The following is a 20,310-nucleotide window of genomic DNA, read 5'->3' as shown; positions in this document are numbered from 1 at the left end:
TTTGGTTGTCTAAATACCTGTATATGTTGTGCCAGTGGATGTGACGATCTCGGCTTGTGATCCAATTCCAATAATGCTGAGTGCAATTTGAAGCGTGCACCCTCCAAATAGGTCAGCATCGAGCGTATCTGTAAAGATTGAAATAAAATTGAGTTTTTCTTAATAATTTTCCTTTTGCAATTTCCTTCAATACCAGGCGTGTGACATATTTCCAGAAGTCTTTAAAAGCTTTTGGTAAAAAATATTGCCAAATAAAAATATTTGTTACAGGTGGAGATCGTCAAACAATTGAGCTAATTAATAAGATTTTGGCTAATACCTATATATTTAGTATAAAGTCAATTCGAAATCATTATATTGGGTACATGCGTCTGACCTAATTTCTTCCATTTCTAGCACAATGCTTGATCATATTATTATCCGGAAAATACGAATGTTTAATTTTGTTAAGAAAATTTCTCAAACTAACCGATATCTTAGTTAGAAAAACATTACGAACGTCTAAATATTCGATACGTCAGCACAGGTCAAAATGACCGACCAGACTTAAATTATTGTATGGAAAACCTTTTTATTTGTTGAGGCATCTTCACGAAATTCAACATAGCTTATTGTCCAAAAATATATTGTCGAAGAATATACATATTAATAAGTCTAATCTTATTCCTTCTAAAGACACTCGAAAAGATTCTAGATGCCTACATTAGAGACACGCTTCAATTCGGCTAACTTATCGAAAGCACGCCTATACAAAGCGCAATTCTACTGCGAGTGCATTTCAGTCGCTAACCTTACATAGAAGAATATTCCTGCAAACAAAATAGCCAATGGAATTGTCAAAAGTGTCTCTCGCTTGGCTGCCGAACCAGTACAGGAAATACGCAAGTCGTTAAAAACAATAAAAATTAAATTTCCGAAAGGGTTGACAACGGATCAAAGTGAGATGTAATGCTTTAAAGACATACAGAACGCCACTTCTCGAAAAGACTGGAGGACGGTTGTTGGCCTTGTTACAGGTCACAACTACCTGGCAACACACTCGAGCCGTATGGGCATTATTAACGATGGCACATGTAGAAAGTGCAGGGAAGTAGGCATGAGGAAGACGCTGGAACGCCGCTGCTTCTGTGAGAGTTGCCACATAGAAGAGGAATTATTTGTGATAAATTTTGATCACGCATTAGCAATTGGATTCTTTATAGTAGCGTGGAAGATCCTCGTAAGATTCAAGTCGATTTTAAGAGAAGTAGTCATGGTTGTAAATCTATAGAAAATAATACCAAAATACATAAACGAAACGAAATAGTTTCTCACTGTTCCAAAGACAGTCGGATCAACGAACTATTCCGAATTTAAATCCAGCCAAAGACTGTCAAACCGGCGGCATGTCTCATAAAGGAAGAAAAAAGACTTGTATCTAACGATAACCCAACGTATAGAAAAATACTAGATGGACCTATCATTTCATCTATACTATTCTTAGAGAGTGACTAGGGGCGTGCGTTCCTAATACTACTAACCAATTTTAGCCAAATTTATAAGAGCCAACAGCCAAAGTTTAAAGAGTTCACTTTGGCTGTTGGCTCTTATACATTTTAAGGAATTTTGTTCAGAGATTTCAAAAGATAAATTTTAAGCTCTGTCCCATAAAATTTTTCGAGTAAGTAAGTAATCAACAGAAAATGTATGCCAACTTACGTGATACAACTTGTCGGTGATATTTTGATTCTCTTGGTTGTTCAACGACTGGGAAAGACCCTTTAGTCCATTACGTGAGCGTCGCTCACGCTCTAAGTCCGCCTTGACCAACTGCAGCAGCTTGATAAGCGCATGCTTGCGTCGCTCCCGATTCATAGCCAATGTGGTGTGTTCACAATAGAAATCAGGCAACAATTGTTCGCTGGGACCCTCAGAATTACGACGTATATTCTTAACTACTTGCATATCTTTCAACACATTGCAGGCCTCGACTTGGGGCTGCAAACGTTGCATTAAACCATCCAATATGGGATTCATATTGGATGTGAGACGCGAATAATTTGCAATGAAATTTTTCATATTGACCAAACGCTGGTTTTCGATATTCTGCAGCAGTGAGGAGCCGCGCAACACTGCCATCTCCCAATCGACACGAGCGCGTTCGGCGCGTATGCAGAGCGTATAGTATTCGACGTCAGCGCGTTTGACAGCCTCCTCGGCCTTCTTACGTTTGCTATCCAATTTAGCGCAATCTTTCTCAGCTGATCTGATTTCCTTTTCGGCAGCAAGCTTATTAGGGCCTTGATGTAGCAGAGCAATGGATGGCGATTTCTGTATTCGTACGTCCAGTAAGGCATCCTGTAGTTTTTCATTTTCGCGAGCAGCTGTGTGTGAAGATTTTTTGGCCTTCGACTCGCTGACACGCCACTCAGCTAGCGTGCGCGCGGCCTTGTCCACGTTGCTCTCAACCTATTTCGGTGAAAAATGGCGAGAGAGAGAGAGGTGGGTTAGCATAACGTTGTTGTTACGAAAACTTTTACATTAGTGTTACTCACCGACTTTCTGGTTTTGTGATGTGCATCGACTATATTCTTGAGTGGTTTGACAATTTCATCTGTAAGCGAAGCCGACAGCTGGCGATGAATATCGCTGCGATTCTCCATTTCGGTAGCAACACCACGCCAAGCATCGGCTATGCTGCCGGGCAGTTCACGACAAGCTTTGTTCAATTTGTTGGCCATTTTCGAGAGAGATTTCGAGTATAATGTCTCAGACTCAACTCTGTGAGAGCAAAATTTATATTATTTTCTGTTGAGTAATAAAGCAAGAATATCTTACCTTTCTTGTAGTATCATTACCAGCTCCTTTCCGAAGTCACCACCTTGTTTCACGTAGCGTCGCAATTCTTCGAAGCCATTTTGGCCCTGAAAATATGCAGGAAGCAACAACAAATTTAAATATATGCAAATATTGAGAATGAATATAATTGTTTTATGCATAAAACCACTTGGAAACCACAATCAAAGCCCTCTGGAAAAGATTAAAGTCTTAAGCCCTAAAAATTGTTAATAATAATCCTCAAAACCACACAAATATTAATCTTAAGTTTCTGTAAACCAAGCGTTTGAATCTTACTAATAGGTATTGCCTCTTTAAAAACCACTTACAAGCTCTTGACCTCAGCACTCTACTTACCTCCAATAACTTCGCAACTGTTGGTGTTTCATCAGCTGGTCGTTGCGTAAACGATGACTCCAAATCCTCCTCATTTTCAACATTAGCACCACCGCTAACATCTCCAGCACCACTACCATCCACCAAATCATCAGTACTCACGCCAAAGGCAGACGTTGGACTGGTTACTGTGCTGGCCGTGGCACCTTGTGACTGCTGCAGATTGATACTAACGACACTCGTGTCACTATCGCGCAGCACCGGCATACCCACGCGACTATCACCACCACGCAATAACACACTACCGTGCACGGATGGCGATTGACGACACTCAGAATTGTTGAGACTGAGCTTAGAGGTGGCGACGCGTTGTAAATTCGCCTGCTTCTGCACCACTTCCTTCAACTTTGTGCTCTCCTCGCCAATCCAGTGCTTAACGCCATGCCAACCTTTCTTAAGCTTTTCTTTATTATTATTGAAACTGATAAGACGCGAGTTTTTATTCTTCAAGAGCGTAATGCGGCGTTCGCTGGGCTTGAGGTTGTCACGGTGTAGGCAATATTCCAAATCGATATCATCATTGAACTCCTCGGACTCGTTAATTTGGCGCGTGATCTCGTTGAGTTCATCAATGGAGACAAACAGATTTTGCGCATTCAGACTTTGACAGCTCACCGACTTCAAATCGAACTCTTCAATGGTGCTGGCGTGACTCGTCAGACTGTTTTTCGAGCCATGCTGATTGATCGAAGCGTTGCTGGAGAAGACAACACTGCGGCGTTTGCCATTCGTGTGACGCATATCTAACGAATCAACGCTCTTGAAGTGCAGCTGTTGCGAGAGATAGCCACATACCTTTTGCTCAGCGCACATTGGCGTATTCGGATCACTTTTGCATTGTGGCGGTGACAACTCCAAAGACGGAGATGAGTTTTCCTTATCAGCCTCATTGCCCTCATAATCACTAGGCGCAAGGCTACACTTGCTAACGCCAAAGAGCTCCGGCAAACGTGGTAAGTCACGACAGTTTTCTAGATCTGCTGTAGTCAAACTCATATCCAAAGTCATGGATGGCGTTTTCTCGAGAAAGATCTTCATCTCGGCGCGGTGTAGGTTCTGCGCTGATTTCGAGTGTTGGCGACGACGTAATTTGGGTGGTGGCGTCGGTATGCGCGGTTTAGGTGACGACAACACCTTTTCAACGGCTGCCGCAGCCAGAGTGCGCTGTTCCACACTGCTTGCAGGCGATTCGACCGATATGGATGATACATTTTGCGTGTTCATCTCTGGCACAGGAAATATAGGTAATTTCAATAACAAACGCGTATTGAGATCAGCATCCGGATCTACAGGCTCGATTGTGTGCTTTGGTGTGCCGGCCGATGCCAGTTCGTAATGTTCCTCCTCCTCAACACCAGCCGATTCAGCTGGTTCATCAACGACTGGCGGTGTACTTAAGGCATCGGCATACACTTCCGTCTCGCTGCCTGACGACGGCATTTGCGGCGAAGAGTGTATATTGATTGTACGCACCATGGTGCTGGTCGCCGCTATGCCACCACCAATCTGTCGCAGACGCTCCTCACTCACATCAAAACGATCCGCATCCAGTGTCGTTGTCGATATCAGCACTGGTGCACCGATTTCCAAACGATGATCATCCGAATGCGCGCCGGTCATATCGTAACTGCCTGAGGCCACTTTCTGTGGCGAACTGCCTTTGCGGCCGGCATGATGTCGCCGTGTAATGCGATGGCTCAGCGTCGAGTAACGCTTCGTTAGTTTGTTCAGCAGACTGCTCGTTGGTAGTAAACCGCTCACATTGTTGTTACTGGCACTATTGTTATTCTCATTGTTGATGTTGTTATTGTTATTGCTATTTTCCGCATTTACTTTGAATTTTTGCGTGCGTAAACGATTCATTTTGCTCAACTCTTAACTAAGTACTACGCTGTTGCTGCTGCTCCTAATACACATTAATACCCGTGCGCGGATTAAAATGTCCACTTTGGTCGTGTTGTTGCCGCCGGAAGGGTTGCAAGCATTAACCTTAGGAATTGACGTTTGTCATAAATATAATTGTATGTTTTTGGTTTTTGAATTTTGTTTTTGTTATTTTTTAAAATGAACAATGTGCAGAAAGTTTGTAGTCGAAGGCAAAGTATTTGTAGACTGTGCTGCCATTGAAACTCTGACTTTTGTGTTTACGAAAGTACTTAGTGAAAATTAATTACTTAAGTAAGTTAAATAAAAAATGTAACTTAGTAATTGATAACAGCAAAATGCTAGCAAATCAAATTTTGGGTTTTAATCCCTTTCGTTATTGATGTAACTAATGTAAGCTAAGCAATTGGTTCTTGTTTTTTTACGATATGAGGTCTTTTCGTTATCTATAGGAGAAACCTATAAAAAATGCAAGCGTACTGTTTTGGTTAAATAATAAGTTACATTTTAGAGAGAAACTCTTGTTATATTTTAATTTGTTTAGGGCTTTTGGTCTAAATACTCGTGTGTTTTACTACTCAAATGGCAAAGCTATAAATATTCTACTAGGTATAATTACTGTACCTCACCTAGCAAGATATCGAAAATAGAATGCAAATATATGGTTTATCCGATATTATCCTCGCTTAGAACATATCTTTCCTTTCGGTTGCTACTACTTGTATGGCTTGAGGCGACACTTTTTTATTGTTTGCGCTACAAATGCTGCATCATTTGTTAAGAAATAATTGTAAAATTATATTTCAGAAAAGAAGAAAAGTTTTAAAATAATTTGAACTAAATTTATAAGCTCTAACGCACAATGGCTGGAATTGGAAGAAGATATTTCGCTCGAGTTCCTTTGCTGTTCATAATTTTTATATTGTGATTAAAGTCTCCACAAGGGCTTCGAAGCCTTAAACTTATTGTTTTCGCCAATATTTAATATGGAAAATCTATGGTAATTTCAGTTTTTCAAATGTTATAAAAAACTGTATATATATGTAACTTATTTGAATAGATATTCATATAAACATGTTGCAACTAAACTTTAAGTCATGAAGTATCGTTCTTTAAATCCCCTATATGTTAGTTTTGCTAGTAAGGGTTTGGTCAGCCAAACTGCGAGCCCTTTTATGCATCAAAAAAGCTATAGGTATGTAATATGAAAATCCTAATCCGTCAGGTAAAAATATTTTTATACATATCTATATATATATCACATATATATATATATATATCACAAACTACAACCTTTCTTAAATTAAACGTGGCAACTCTATACGCCTTGATAATTCGTATTTTTTACTTAATTATATTACCGTGTAACCCTCATCGTGGAAAACCAAAGATTTCGCTACACCCCTAAGAATATTGACTAAATACTCGTAATCTAACCTTAGACAGCTATAAGCAGTATTTTTGCATAATGAGAATTTACAACTATGTTTTTCTAAATCCAAGCAATAACAATATAATAAAATAATAAAAAAAAACTACAGCAACGTCAACGGTGTCAAAAACTAAATAATATATTGGAGAAAAGGCAGAATTGGTGAAACGAAAAGTCATCGAAATTTAATAAATATACATGCAGCATCCAATAACCAATGTCTCTCAATCAAAGCCTTCAATAGTATATATTTACATAAGTATACTGGTAAGTGTACAACGAATTTGCTTGAAACTTTGAAACGGCTACGGAATTATTGAAAATGGCGCAGAAGTAGTTTGGGGTCCATTTTATCACGACCATAAGTTATAATCGACAAATTGTGGTTAATGTTTTGGATATGAAGCGTGTCAAGACTAAACTCGTGCCAAAACAAAAACCTGAATCTTTTGCAACGACGACGTCAAGAATTGCTTGTCAACGTAGCTGACGACCCTACGTTCAACATACACCAAACGCATCATTACTGATGACAAGACGTGGGAGTATGAAAAAAAGGTCGAAACTGTCCATCAGACTAGCGAATGATGCTGCAAATATAATCCGAAACCGAAATATCCAAATTTCGCTAAAGACTCTGAGCGCCAGCCCAGCCGAGGCTTATAACAAGTGTATAAAATTGCCTCAGGAGCCCATTTTGGGTTAAGATACATGAAAATGTAACTTTTTTTCGGCTGACCGTGTAAAATTTCAGCAGATGGTATTTACGTATTTGCGATATTTAATCGTAGGAGTGTTTCTAGATTCTAACGAATAACCAATCATTGCAAGCGCCTGTGCATATGTATAAATGTATTACAAAATACATTAGCAACAGCAGAATCTCGCACTAATAAAAAAATTATTGCCGCGAATTTAGTACACTTTTTCGATTTTATATCCTCATTAAATTATGAAATTTCAAGAAACTGCGATGCAGTTACATAAGCAATAGAGGGTTTTATAGGTTATTTGTGGCACTACAATGTGTGCGGGAGACTATAGAAAGCTTTTGGCAAACTGTAGACAATTTTGTTTTGTAAATTGGTTCGTGAAATATAACATTTTGGATGACGCAAGTTTTAGTATTTTGAAAACTTCAATTCAGAAAAACTTTAACGCAATGCTGTACAAGTCTTATGAGCACCGAAGACGATGACCTTATTGAATCTATAAATGAGGCTGCAACGGATAAAAAAATATCTACAAAGTGGTTTTGGATGACTGCAAAATAATTTCATCGAAGATAGCCGAAAAACTAATAATATCAAAGGCAAATAAAGTCCGATATATTTGACTGTAAAAATTCAAATAGTCTTCTTTTTTTTATAATTCAAACGAACCAATATTCCACCAAGTGAAGCAACCCCATACCATGAGACTGCCGCCACCATATTTTACAGTCTGTCGCACATGATGTCGTTGAAGGTTATCATGTGGACGATGCCAATAGTACTAATTGCCATCCGATTGAAAACGATAGATTTTCCGACTAGAGAACCTTTTTTAAGTCTTCCACGGATTACTTTTTATGTTCCTTACAAAACTTTAGACGCGCCCTAATATTTTTATTAGATAGAGCAGGTTTCTGTTGTTAAGCGACAGTTTAATTTATGCCGATTGCAGCCGCCTTCGGTGTTCTCTTATACATTTTAGTGAGTCTTCTGATTATTTGTCTAGCATCAGCGTTTGTTAACAATACGGGCGTGCTCCCACGTTCGAGGAACCAACTACATTGCACCATCAAATCAAATTCAAAGCATATTTATTTCATATTTAGTGAAACGAAGTGATACTGAATGAGTTTGTTTTAGATTTGGTAGGGCTATCCTTTCATTCTAGTTACTGAAAAACAGTTAAAATGTTAGAGCCTGAAAGTGCAGAAGTGCCGAACATCCGAACGGTTTTGCTCACACATAACTAATAACAAGAAAAAACCCTAACTTGGGTTGCACCGAAACTATAATACCCTTCACATATAAAAAAGATTCCATACAAGATCGTTCAGTATTCCGACAAATGAGCAGCTTCTTGGGAAGAAAAGAAAGTGTGTAAGTTTTCAGCTCGATATCTCAAAACTGAGGCATTAGTTTGCGTATACACCGACAGACAGACAGACAGACAGACATGGTTAAATCGACTCAGGTCGTCATGCTGATCATTTATGTATGTATATATGTTAATGATTATTTTTTTGTGAAAATCGAAAAAATATTAAGTTCGAGGAGATCAATATTTTCAGATTATGTTATAGAACACACATAACAATGCATTAGTGTAAAAAGAGCATAATGAATTTGGAAAAAATCTGCATGCCTATTAGAACTAAAAGCCATGCTTCATGCAATTTTTGAATTTTTTTATTTTCTGCTATGACATACCTCGAATTCTTCGTTAGAGCCCGCAAATGCTGCCGCTTTTCACTTTGAGAGAAAAAATTTTTTTAGCATTTCGCGCTTCAAAAAACTAAGCCAAATTCATTTTGTTGGAAACCTTATCGGAAATATGCAAATAATTCTAGCTCTTTCACCTTCCCTTCAGCTGCCGTGACACACTTCTGTAGCGTACATGAAATTGTTTGTGTGCGTGTGTATGTGTCAGCGACTGCTCTCAATCACCTACGACCCAGCGCATTCCTCACTCAACAGCCAACTGACCGCCGCTGCTGTCGCTACCACCGAACACTTGGTGAGCAAATCGCCCTAAAAAATTTAACTAAGTCGTTTATGATGTTGCTGCCGCTGTTGTTGCTTGCAGCTTATGCAGGTGATTGAAGAAGAACAGACAACAGGTGAATACTTCAATTGTCAACAAGAAGCCAACTGTCAGCAGTGAGAAATTCAAATTTGTTGCATTGTTGTTAGTAGCAGCTATTGTTAGAATTGTTGTTGTTGCTGTTGTTGTGGTTCTTGATATTGTAGTGCTTGCACCGTTTTGGTGGCATTTCAATCTTTTTTGTTGACGGCGGTAATGCATTAGGTCAGTTCTTTGTGGACACAGCGAGCATGACAACAACAACTCAGACTTGGTTTTTGTACTTTAATCTTTTTCTGTTTTTTTTTCAGTTTCTTTGTCTTATTTAAGGCCACTTGCTTTTTCCAAAGATACCGTTATATGCAGTAAGTCCACTTCATTGGTAGCAGTTGGTCAACACTTTTTATTGCCTGTCTTTTCTATTAGTTTTGCGGTCAAAAAAAAAGTAAAAAGAGAATTAACATTACTATTGCTTTTGTTGTTTTCTGATACCCTGCGGTTTTGTCATGAAGTTTGTAACGCCCAGAAGAAAACGTTGGAGGCCCTATAAAGTGTATGTATAAATGATCTGCGTAATGAGCTAAACAGTTTTTGAGATATCGATCTGAAACTTCCTTTTCTCCCAAAAGAGCTGCTCATTTGTCGGAGCCACCGATATCGGATCACTATAGCATATAGCTGCTATGCAAACTGAATGATCGGAATCAAATGCTTTTGTGGAAAGCTTTTTCATTTGAAGTGATATCTTCAAGAATTTCGGGCTGGGCTATTGTCAAAGGCAACAGTGTAATCTCCAAAGTAATTGTTTAGATCAAGTCACTATAGCGTTGCCATACAAACTGACCGATCAAAATCACGTTCTTTTAAGGAGCATATACAAAGTCAAGATTATTATAGCTTCGGTGCAACCGAAGTTAACGCTTTTTCTAGTTTTTATTTGTGAAGGGTATTATAGTTTGGGTCCAGCCGAAGTTAACGGTTTTTCTTGTTTTCTCATTTGTTTTTATCTTTGCTTTAGTGTAGTGTCATTTGTCCATTAATATATTGTAGATATAGTCGCTGAACATGTAGCCAGACGGTTGGATGATTGAAGATTCTTCGATTTATTGCTTTTGTTTTGTTTTGTGGTTTATCTGATTTTTTCTTTTTCTTTTGTTTTCTGCACCATTTGCATATGGGTATTTGACCTGGAAAATTTTCACCCTTTTTTCAAGCATTTTCACTCAGTTGTCTAAGCTTAAGTTACTCTAAATGTGCATGTTTGTACGTATGCGTGCGTGTACATATATTTAAATGTATATCTGCATTCACTTTATTGCCATCAGCCCAAGGTAACGCATCCAATGGTTAGGCTTATCATATGTATTTAAGTGACAAACACTAAATCACTACCATTAATCCATTAATTTAATTTGTGGAAACCTTATAAATTGATTTCATGTATAAATGTGTGTGCATGTTTACCTATTGGCTATTCAATGGAGCATTTCAAATAGTTAAAACAATTAGATTAGTTCTAAATTTGTAAAAAAAAAGCAGGTATTCTTCTACAGGCTTTTAAAGTCAATTAAAGGTTCGTTAGTTTAGTTTGGTTAATGGCCTAAACCTCGGTTAATCTGTTTAAGAAACGAAAAAGTTTCACGAAAAATGCTGGTAATAAAAGTTGAATGAAGTATTAAACAAGCACGTCTAATTCTATAAAGTCTAAACCTCGACAGCATAACTATCCAACTTTTTGCCGAAACGACGGATTGAGAACCATTATTGTGCCATCCACTTCAGGCAATAAAAAAGTGCTTTGACATTAAACTAACTCATGATCTGAGTATATCGTAGTAAATAAAAGAAAATAAAGAAATACTTTTTATCTGAAAGTTTACAATCGATTTTTTTTGTACAGGCAGAAAGAGAAGAAAAAGATTTTCCTGAAAGATTTTGAGGAATGTTAACATATTGATACTCCTTGGTAGGATATAAATATGAACTCGTCCTGGATACCTAAATTCTACAATCGTAGAAATGCCAGAGAATTCCTGAAGATAGATATTATTATTATTATATATATAATATATATAATATTCTTAGAGGTGCTTTGACAATTTGTACCATACTTGGTTTCAAAAATTTATTTCATCTGAAAACGACTACAATAAAAAGGAATTTTAAACTAGTCGATTACCAAACTCACCATTTTTTTTGTCATTTCAACAACGCTATTTGTTTTGATTCTGATTAGCAGAAGGTTAAGAAAAGAAAATTTAATTTAAACTTTAGTCAAACTAAAACCATTTTCATGATCCTGCCTTTTATAGACAGTGGAGAAAACCGCGTTCAGCTCATAAATTAGTATTTTTATAAAATTATTTAAATATCTTTTCCAGACTTAAATATTTGAAACACAAATTTACATTGTAAAACATAGAATTTAAAAAAAATTATAGCTAAATAAAAAATCGAAGCACTTCTATATTGAGCTCCCTCTCTGAGTCAAGCATAAATATATTAATAGCGCCATTGACGCTTCGACTTGTCCTCTTTGTCCTCTAACCTCATAAGAATATACAATTAGTGCACCACACTGATAACACACTAACCCCATAATTTCACTTTTTCCAATCAATGAAATTGCATCTCGACTAAGCAGCAACATAATGGTGCTGAGTTAGTTACAGAAATTCCCTGCACGAAAATTTACTTACATAAAATTTTACAAAAAATTGCATTAAAGCAACAAAAAAAAATGTATGAATCACATTTATTTCAGAATGCGTTTTTCTCAAAACTTTTCGTACATTTTTAAATTTGCTTGAGAGATTGCTCGAAGAAAATAATTCTGTCAAGAACAAATTTTTTCTGCATGATCTGTATATAGTACTCCATACAATATTAACCAGTTTTTTGTTCTGAAAAATCGAATTCTAGAAGGTTAGAAACGACCAAAAGTGTGGACAAAATTCAACTTTTTTTAAAAAAGCCGTCATTTTGTAAGTTTTTAATATTTTTCGACCTTATCGTAGACCATTGTACGGACAACGTCCGGTGTGTTTAACGTGAGTACCTGCCGTCGACGGCCTTATCTCACGGCGCTCAAAAGCACAGCGTATCAATACAATGCGTTGATCAGCGCCCCAAAAATGCTAGGCATTTTTCAGTACCGATTGGTAGTGTGGAATGGACACACTACACACCTTGGTAAGGTTCGAGGCCTATCTAAAACCTCTGCCGTACTTTGGGTCCGGCACCCGGTTGCAATGCAACTCCACATTGAACTGACAAAACGTCAGTTCTTCCCGCATTTGGGTATAAACCACAACCACCACGATACTCCCCGAAGGGCCAGTCCGCACGAGCAGGTTGGAGCGAACTCCAAGGGCCCCTGCTCCCCGTGGTACCAGAATTAAGTCTCCGGTCAGACCTCGTAGCCGAAGCTACTACCAGTTGAGCCTCCATACAGCTCTGGACTGGTAACCAGGGGTTGAACCCCATACGCACATTACACTCACACACCTTTCACACAAGAAGCTAACCCTAACTCACAGTTAAACGCCTCCGCCGCCTAAACAATTCACGCGCAAACGACCCTAACTGTTCGGCATTCCGACTAGTGGAGATCACACCGCTAACATCTAACCGTCCATCAGTCCAGCTAATCCCCATACCCCCTAGATCCCTAAGGTCCGAGTACATCGGGCACTCCGCGATCAAGTGAACCCAGTCTTCACGACGCGCCCCACACAAACACCCCGACCTATCAGAAAGGTGCCTCTGATGCAAAAATACATTCAGAGGCCCATGCCCCGTTAACAAAAAACCCAGACTCAGACAAAATCTGAAGTCTGGGTTACCCTCAACGAACCTAACATCCCGGATGTACTCATAAGTCACCCGACCGTTAGGACTATTGTCCCAACGGTCTTGCCACCTACTCCTAACCCTATCATCTAGAAGCCTCTTGCTCCCTAGAAATCCCTCCCTCTCCACATCATCATCGGAAATCCAATCATTCCGCAGCAATGACACACTCAAGCCCCTTCTTAACCTGAATGCAACAGCTCGCTGTACAACAATCAGGTCAAGAGGGGGTGCACCTAGTAAAACCTGCATCGCATCCGTTGAAACGGTGCGACATACAGGCAAACATGCAAGCATCATGCAACGTTGCACCGAGAGGAGTTTTCGGCGACCAGAGACCGTCATCGCTGATTCCCACCATATTGCGGCTCCATAAGTGGCACAAGCCACAAATAGACCACGGTATATGGTGCGAACAGCACGGCGTCCAAGGCCCCAATCGCTCCTCAAGATGCGTCGCACTTTGCCTACGACCGCCTGCAGTCGCTCCTTCAGAATCGCTAAGTGTGGAGTAAAGCACATTCTTTCACTCATGGTCAGCCCCAGGTATTTGACTTGCGTCACATACCTGATGCTGACCCCATTCACCTTGACAATCGGTGGACGAACCGGCGACAATCTGCCCTTAAGCAGCATTGTCACCGTTTTGTCCATCGATATGTCTACCCCCACACCTAAACCCCAACTATTTACAATTTCTAAAAATTGTCCTCCCGCCCGCTCTAACTCAAATCGCGATCGACCTTCAACCAGAAGGAGAAGGTCGTCCGCATACGCACAACATTTACAGAGGGGTTCGAGCTGTCCAAGCAGAGAGTCCATCATGAGGTTCCAAATATATGGACCGCAGATGGATCCCTGCGGGCAGCCACGAACCACTCCGATCTCCACACTCCCATTCATTCCGACTAGAGAGGCTTTTCTGTCCGAAAAGTAACTCCGCCAAAGAGTAATTTCCGGACAGCCAAGCTCCTCCAGCCGTTGCAACACTCGATCCCAGCTTAGGTAATCAAATGCCCCCTTGAAGTCAACAAATATGCCAAGGACATATTTGTTGACATTCTCCCTAACAGCACCCTGAACGTAGAACCACGCATCCTCTACACTGCGTCCTTTCCTGAACCCATACTGTCTATCCGACCACATACCCCGCGTTAGCTCCTGAAGCCGTTCCACCATAACTCTTTCCAGCACTTTTCCAAGTACTGGAAGGAGACTGATGCCCCGATAAGAGCGAGGATCACTCCTGATCTTATCAGGGGACTTCAGGAGAGGTACAACCCTAGCAATTTTCCACTCGCGTGGAAAATAACCCTCCCACACGCACTTATCATAAATGGCCTCCAAGTATTCAGGAATGAACTTCCACAAGCTTTTACACATCTCTCCGTTCAAACCATCAAAACCTGGGGACCGTTTAGACCTGACCAGGCCAAAGGCGTACCCCAACTCTCCATCATCTAATGGAGGGACAGGTACCTCTTGTGCTTGAGGTACCTGAACCTCCGCCCTAGGAAAGAACGCTCCTAACAAAGCCCCCGCACACTCTCTCCACGTTGATAACACAGTGTCACCAACGCGAAGAGAGGTGATATCCTCCCTCTTACGACCCCGGCAGATCCTATAGACCTGACCCCACGGGTCGTCCCTATTTTCCCCTACAAAATTCCTCCACTCCTGCTCTTTAATTTTAATCAACATCTCCTTGTATTCCCTAACCACACAACTAAATTCATGCCTAAGCTGGGACAACCTGTCAGAATTGGACCGCCGAGCGCGTTGAAACTTTCGCCTCAATCGCCTGACAGTCCTCCTCTTCAAGGTTAGCTCATGCGTCCACCACCTAATTTTCCTAACCATTAAACTTTCACACTTTCTAAGTACCCTATCATTTACCCCCCACACTACCTCATAAAGACGAGCAATCTGCTCATCAACCCCCAAATCCTCAAACGCTCTAAGCGGTATACCCAATACCGCTTCCCTGACAGATCGTCCATATTGGTTCCAGTCGATACCAGAGGTACGCCATCGCCGCAATGGACTTTCATACAGCGAGGGAGGGGATTTAGGAGTAACCATAATTTGGATCAAATTATGATCACTCAAGCCCCACCCTCCCTTAACCTCCCATCTAGCTACGAACGCCCTATCTGCTGCCTGAGTCATAAGCGTCACGTCAATGTCACTCACGCCCCCAGGCCCATCAAACGTGTACCATTCACTCGGCTCATTCACAATGTGGAGGTTTTTAGCCACCACCCATTCACTTAATGCCTCGCCTACCATTGTACGGACAGTCTTCTAGTAGTGAATTTTTTTTAAGTTTCATCTAAGAGAAGGCCGGAATCAGTGCAACAGTGGAGTATAATTTTTTGTAGCGCCGTCGTAGAATGCGTGTAACGCGAAAAATTTTTAATTTTTGTCTTTAAAAATAAAATGTGTATTCTTAAAATATTTATAAAAATACCCTTAAATTTTTAATTGATATAGTAGCTTTTTTTATAATTTTCAAAAATTACTATTATTAAGCTGTTACATTAGGTGTACCGCCAATTCCAAAAACTAGTCAAAAAAAATTAAATTCTAAATTATTTTTAACTTAATAGATTATATATTATATTTCTAAAAAATTCAAAAAACAAATTTTTAGAGCTTTAGTTATTAAACAACAGAGGGAGATATTCTTACTGACGATCTATTTTTTTCATAATAAATTATTTCCATTTTTCCTGCAGCACGTTAAGCTACTAGATATGAGTACATAAATGTATGTCTATTTATATATAGCATATACTCGTAAAAATAAATGCAGTATCGGAATAATAAGCGCTGGCATTGCAGCAAATAAACCTAAATTATGTTGTGCATATTTTTAGTAGCAAATAAAATAAAATACATAAAAGCCATTAAATGCCCAAGAGTCCAGCAGAGCAACCGATCAAAATGAAGCAATCGCAATGAAATTACCCGCCGGCGAGCAAGCAACTAAGTTAAGTACTTAGCTGCTAAACTATACTAAAGAGGACAAAAGTTCAAGCATAGAGCAGAAATGCAATCGAAGGCCGATCGAACGGCAATTACTAAGAGATGCACACAGGCATACAGATATATGTACACAGCTATAGAAATATGATAAAGTGGAGGAATGTTTTATTCAAGCATATATTTTAATGATTTCTTAAGAGAAGGATACAGAAGAAACATCAAATATATGTAGTTCTACTATACACATACACATATTTATATATATATAGGTATATGTACACACTATATATTGGCTAGTCTATGCCGCACAGAAGATGCACCAAGGACTTCAGGGTGGTTTAATCATAGAATATGCAACATCTGCAGACACTTGAAAGTTGCAAGCCTGCAAGTGCTCGCAAACACATATTTAAACACACATACATGTGCACATACTTCCTCAATTCAAGATAAACTTGTGATAACGTCGCAAAATTATGACTATGCGTTGCAATAAAATTAACCATTTCTCGTAAGCAAAAAGCAAAACACAAAATAATTGTATACCTACATTGTAGACAAGAGCAACTCCCACTTCAATTACCGGCAAGTACACTTGCACTTGCGTAACAATGTTGCAAGGCTGCAAGGCTGTAGTGTTACTGTGGTGGGGGTTGTGCGGCGTGTTTGCATGCTAATTGCATACTTCATGGCGGTTGTCCTTTGTGCGCTTTATGAATAACAACAACAACAGGCTGTAGAATGGATTTAAAGGCAATTGGACACACAAGTGGACAGCCAGAATCAAGCTAGTCTACACTAAATGCTGCATAAGCAGCAAGCAAAAGGAAAAGTTCTAAAGTAAAGGAACTCAACATTTAATTGTGTAGCATAACGACAGCCACAACATAAACATTAGGTTGTGTAATTTTTTAGGAAATGGTAAATAAAATGTTAGGAATAGGCACCCGTTAATATTATTGTTAAGACCTCAAACTTTAAGAGGATTCCTTTCTTACCTTCCTGAAAGTTTTTGACCCATTTATAAGTTGAAAAAAGTTGGTTAAATACGACACACCCTAATATATTATACATATGTACATATATTTGAATAACTATGGTATGTGGCAATCTTATGCGCTTCATAAGCTAGCGACCGCAGTGAAGCTGATGTGTGGAAAAGCGTTCTTAAGGAGTCAAGTGGGTTTTGTTGTAAGACACCGAGAGGTTAGATAGCTGTGTTTGCTGCGCTAAAGACACGCATATATTAGGTAATAGGTGGGCGACCGCGTGGGTGCTGGAACGGATGAATGAGCAATGAAAGGAGCTGTACGAATGTGGATTAATGAGAACTCATCTTGAACTTTGTATAAAAAATGCAACGTCAGCTTTATTTAGAAGGTGTTAAATCGACTAAGATTATGAAAGAATATTAAAAGATAAAAAAGGGTTTAAAGGATAGTTGTTTATGTTATGTTACAGTGTTTTAGCGCATAGAGTTCATGATCAAATAGGAAATTTAAATAAAGAATCTTGTTTTCTTGAACGATAAGGAGGCAAGAATTGGTGGTGTTCATACAAAAATTGTTGCTATGCTAGGAAACCTGAATTTTTCTCGATTCTAGTAAGTATTCAAAAAAACGTCAACCGTTCAATCTAATAGTTACTAAGAAAAGAGCATGCCACTTTGAACAAACTTAAAACTTGCTGCCGGAGATCTCTTGTATTAAGAGACATTGTAAAATTAAAATAAAAAAAATTAATGAATATTTTTAATATTTTTTTAGTTACAGACGTCTAAAAATCTTTTAGTTCAATCAGTTTAAAAAGTTTATCTTTAAACGCGTTTTTCTCAAAACTAAATTTGTCAAATTTGCTTGAGTTATTATTCGAAGACAAATGATCAGATCACTATCCAATTTTTACCGCATATTCTGTACATAGTTCTTCATACAATGAACTACCAGTATTTTGATCTGATAAAAAATAAAATTTAACAGGCCAAATACGACCAAAATTTTGAAAAAAATGTTACTTTTTGATTAAAAAAAACCCCGCCATTTTGTCAATTTTTGTTTTCGACTGTTGGTCTTTGTACGGACAGAATTTTGTTTTTTAGATTTCAGCCACGAAAGAAAAAGGCCGGAATCACTGGAGCAGTGGAGGACCTTTTTTTGCGCCGTCAAGATCGCGTGAAACTCGAAAAATATTTCTTTCCTTTTCTTTAAAGTGTATTCTTAATATTTTAAAATAGTTGATACAGATTTTTTTTTATTTAAAAAATCGTGTGCACTTTAGTAAAATTTGCGGAATTCCTATAACTCTTTAACCTCTAATTTTCTTACTATTACCAACCATTTATGTGCCAAAAAAATAAATATGAGTATATACTAGCTACAACTATACTTAACAAGAGCTTCTCGAAATTATTATATATCACTGTGAGAAAAAATTACACTTGGGGTATTGTGAACCTAAGCAATACTATCGTACCTCGTACCTCATAAACATTTAATATCAAGCAATAAGAAAAAAAGTATTTGATTTCTTGTGGGTTCTAATGGTGAAATATGGATAAAGGAGAGGGCTGGGGAGTCGAATTCCATCGCCCCTCCTCTTATACGATTCTTCAAACTTAACAGATATAAATAGGTTTTTTGGAACATTTGAGTTTCCTTTTCAGTGAATACAGATGCTAAACAAGCCAAGCTACTTTTCACTTAACCTGGTAACCTAATAGCTGTTGTAGCCTAAAGCTAAAAATGCGAAAAAAATTCAAATTCTGCCAAGAAAATATTACAATTCGTATAAGAATCCACCAGATAAGTGTTTCTAGAATACTTAATTTTTAAGAAAATGTATATATTTATAAGCAAGATTTATGTATTCTGAAGCTCTTGAAAACAATACTACTAAGAAGATGCCTAAGTTGAGATAATTAAAATCCAGCTCGTTTGAGTTTTTTTAGAATAAAAATTAGGCAAGAGCAGTACGCACATGTAAAAAACCTTCCCTTGGCTGAGGTGCCTGGTCTTCCCAAATATTATATATCACTTTACAAACTGTTTTCCAGGGAACCTCTTACAGCATGTCATATTTCTTTGCCAGTTTTTTATTTACCATGTTTCTACAATGCGGTATTTTCCATATATATCCTACATATGTATTTAAAATTGAACAGAATTCGTTGGAAAACACGCACAATTGTATATCTATAACATTCCAACAACTAGCAAATATTTGAAGAACATGAAGCAGCACACATCTAAATAATACGCATAGGCAAAAGTTACATACAGATTTTTAGAATGTGCAAAAACAACACAGCAAGCACGTAGCATACCCAGGAAGTCAATGTAATTAAGGCGTTTTTTGTCAGAACCTTACACTTAGGCCTAAAAATGCAAGACTGTACTCGCTTGACTGCTCACATTTTCTATTCTGGAAGAAAAATATGAGCACAGCAGCCACTTGTTGGGTCAACAGCTTCCATCTGTGCGAATCGTTGCGACATGTGTTGCCACAAACTGTGACAACCGCTAATGGGTGGCGAGAAATGATGCAACGCAGGCTAGAGAAACTTCAAATGTGTAAGACATTTGGAAAATTTTAGATTTTAGAAGAATCTGATTGGGTATGATATTCATGATAGAATCCAAATTTAAATTAAATAAATGATAATGCAATATATCATAAATTAGTTCATATATAATATATACAATCCTATCATTACCTATATTAATTTTCGCGGCAAATGCATCTAGAACCTAAAAATTTTAGTTATCGAAAATTTTTTTATTTTTTAAAGGCCTATTCGAATCTGCATCACGGCCTGTGAAATTGTGGAAACTGTCCCATAACTAACTGTCTTAACTAGACTTGTTAGAGATTGAGCTTGATAAGCCACATAACCTGGAGCGATTTTACTCAAACAACTATTACGCTTATCGAACCCCATGAAATCTCAATGGAGTCCAAGAAAACCAATTGTAAGACACAATATATTTTTGTAAGGTACTGGCTAAGTTAGTGTAAATTTTTACCATTTCTACGTTCCAGAATCTTTATTTATGTGCCTGCTTTCAAATAATAGATTATAACTTTCCGTAAGACCTTCCTACCACTATATATCCTGTTTAAATAGGAAGTGGTGTCTACAATAATTTAGG

The 20,310-nt window shown here is 38.4% G+C and overlaps 1 protein-coding gene and 1 long non-coding RNA gene across 10 annotated transcripts in view; one reads left to right on the top strand and one right to left on the bottom strand.

Annotated features, from left to right (window-relative positions):
- Positions 1-20,310, bottom strand: part of Nost (Nostrin) — a 99,754-nt gene that overhangs the window by 1,680 nt on the left and 77,764 nt on the right. For 5 of the 9 annotated variants that reach the window (XM_070110598.1, XM_070110600.1, XM_014232015.3 and 2 more), the window contains 4 exons: positions 2,818-2,903; positions 2,535-2,760; positions 1,699-2,448; positions 18-128 (listed from right to left, as the gene is read on the bottom strand). In XM_070110598.1, coding sequence (XP_069966699.1) covers positions 18-128; positions 1,699-2,448; positions 2,535-2,760; positions 2,818-2,903 — 1,173 coding nt within the window. Of the gene's footprint in view, positions 1-17; positions 129-1,698; positions 2,449-2,534; positions 2,761-2,817; positions 2,904-3,174; positions 5,203-8,949; positions 9,742-20,310 lie in introns of all 9 variants that reach the window. The other 4 variants (XM_070110597.1, XM_036376232.2, XM_014232014.3 and 1 more) reach the window with 2 other exon arrangements.
- LOC138857592 (uncharacterized) lies at positions 6,390-20,276 on the top strand. The gene is made up of 3 exons (XR_011396725.1): positions 6,390-6,796; positions 19,950-20,130; positions 20,201-20,276. It is a non-coding gene; the product is annotated as an uncharacterized lncRNA (long non-coding RNA).

Source organism: Bactrocera oleae, chromosome 5 (assembly GCF_042242935.1).
Source record: "Bactrocera oleae isolate idBacOlea1 chromosome 5, idBacOlea1, whole genome shotgun sequence".
Taxonomy (NCBI): Eukaryota; Metazoa; Arthropoda; class Insecta; order Diptera; family Tephritidae; genus Bactrocera; species Bactrocera oleae.
The sequence above is the reverse complement of the archived record's forward strand: the minus strand, read 5'-3'. Positions and strand labels throughout refer to the sequence as shown.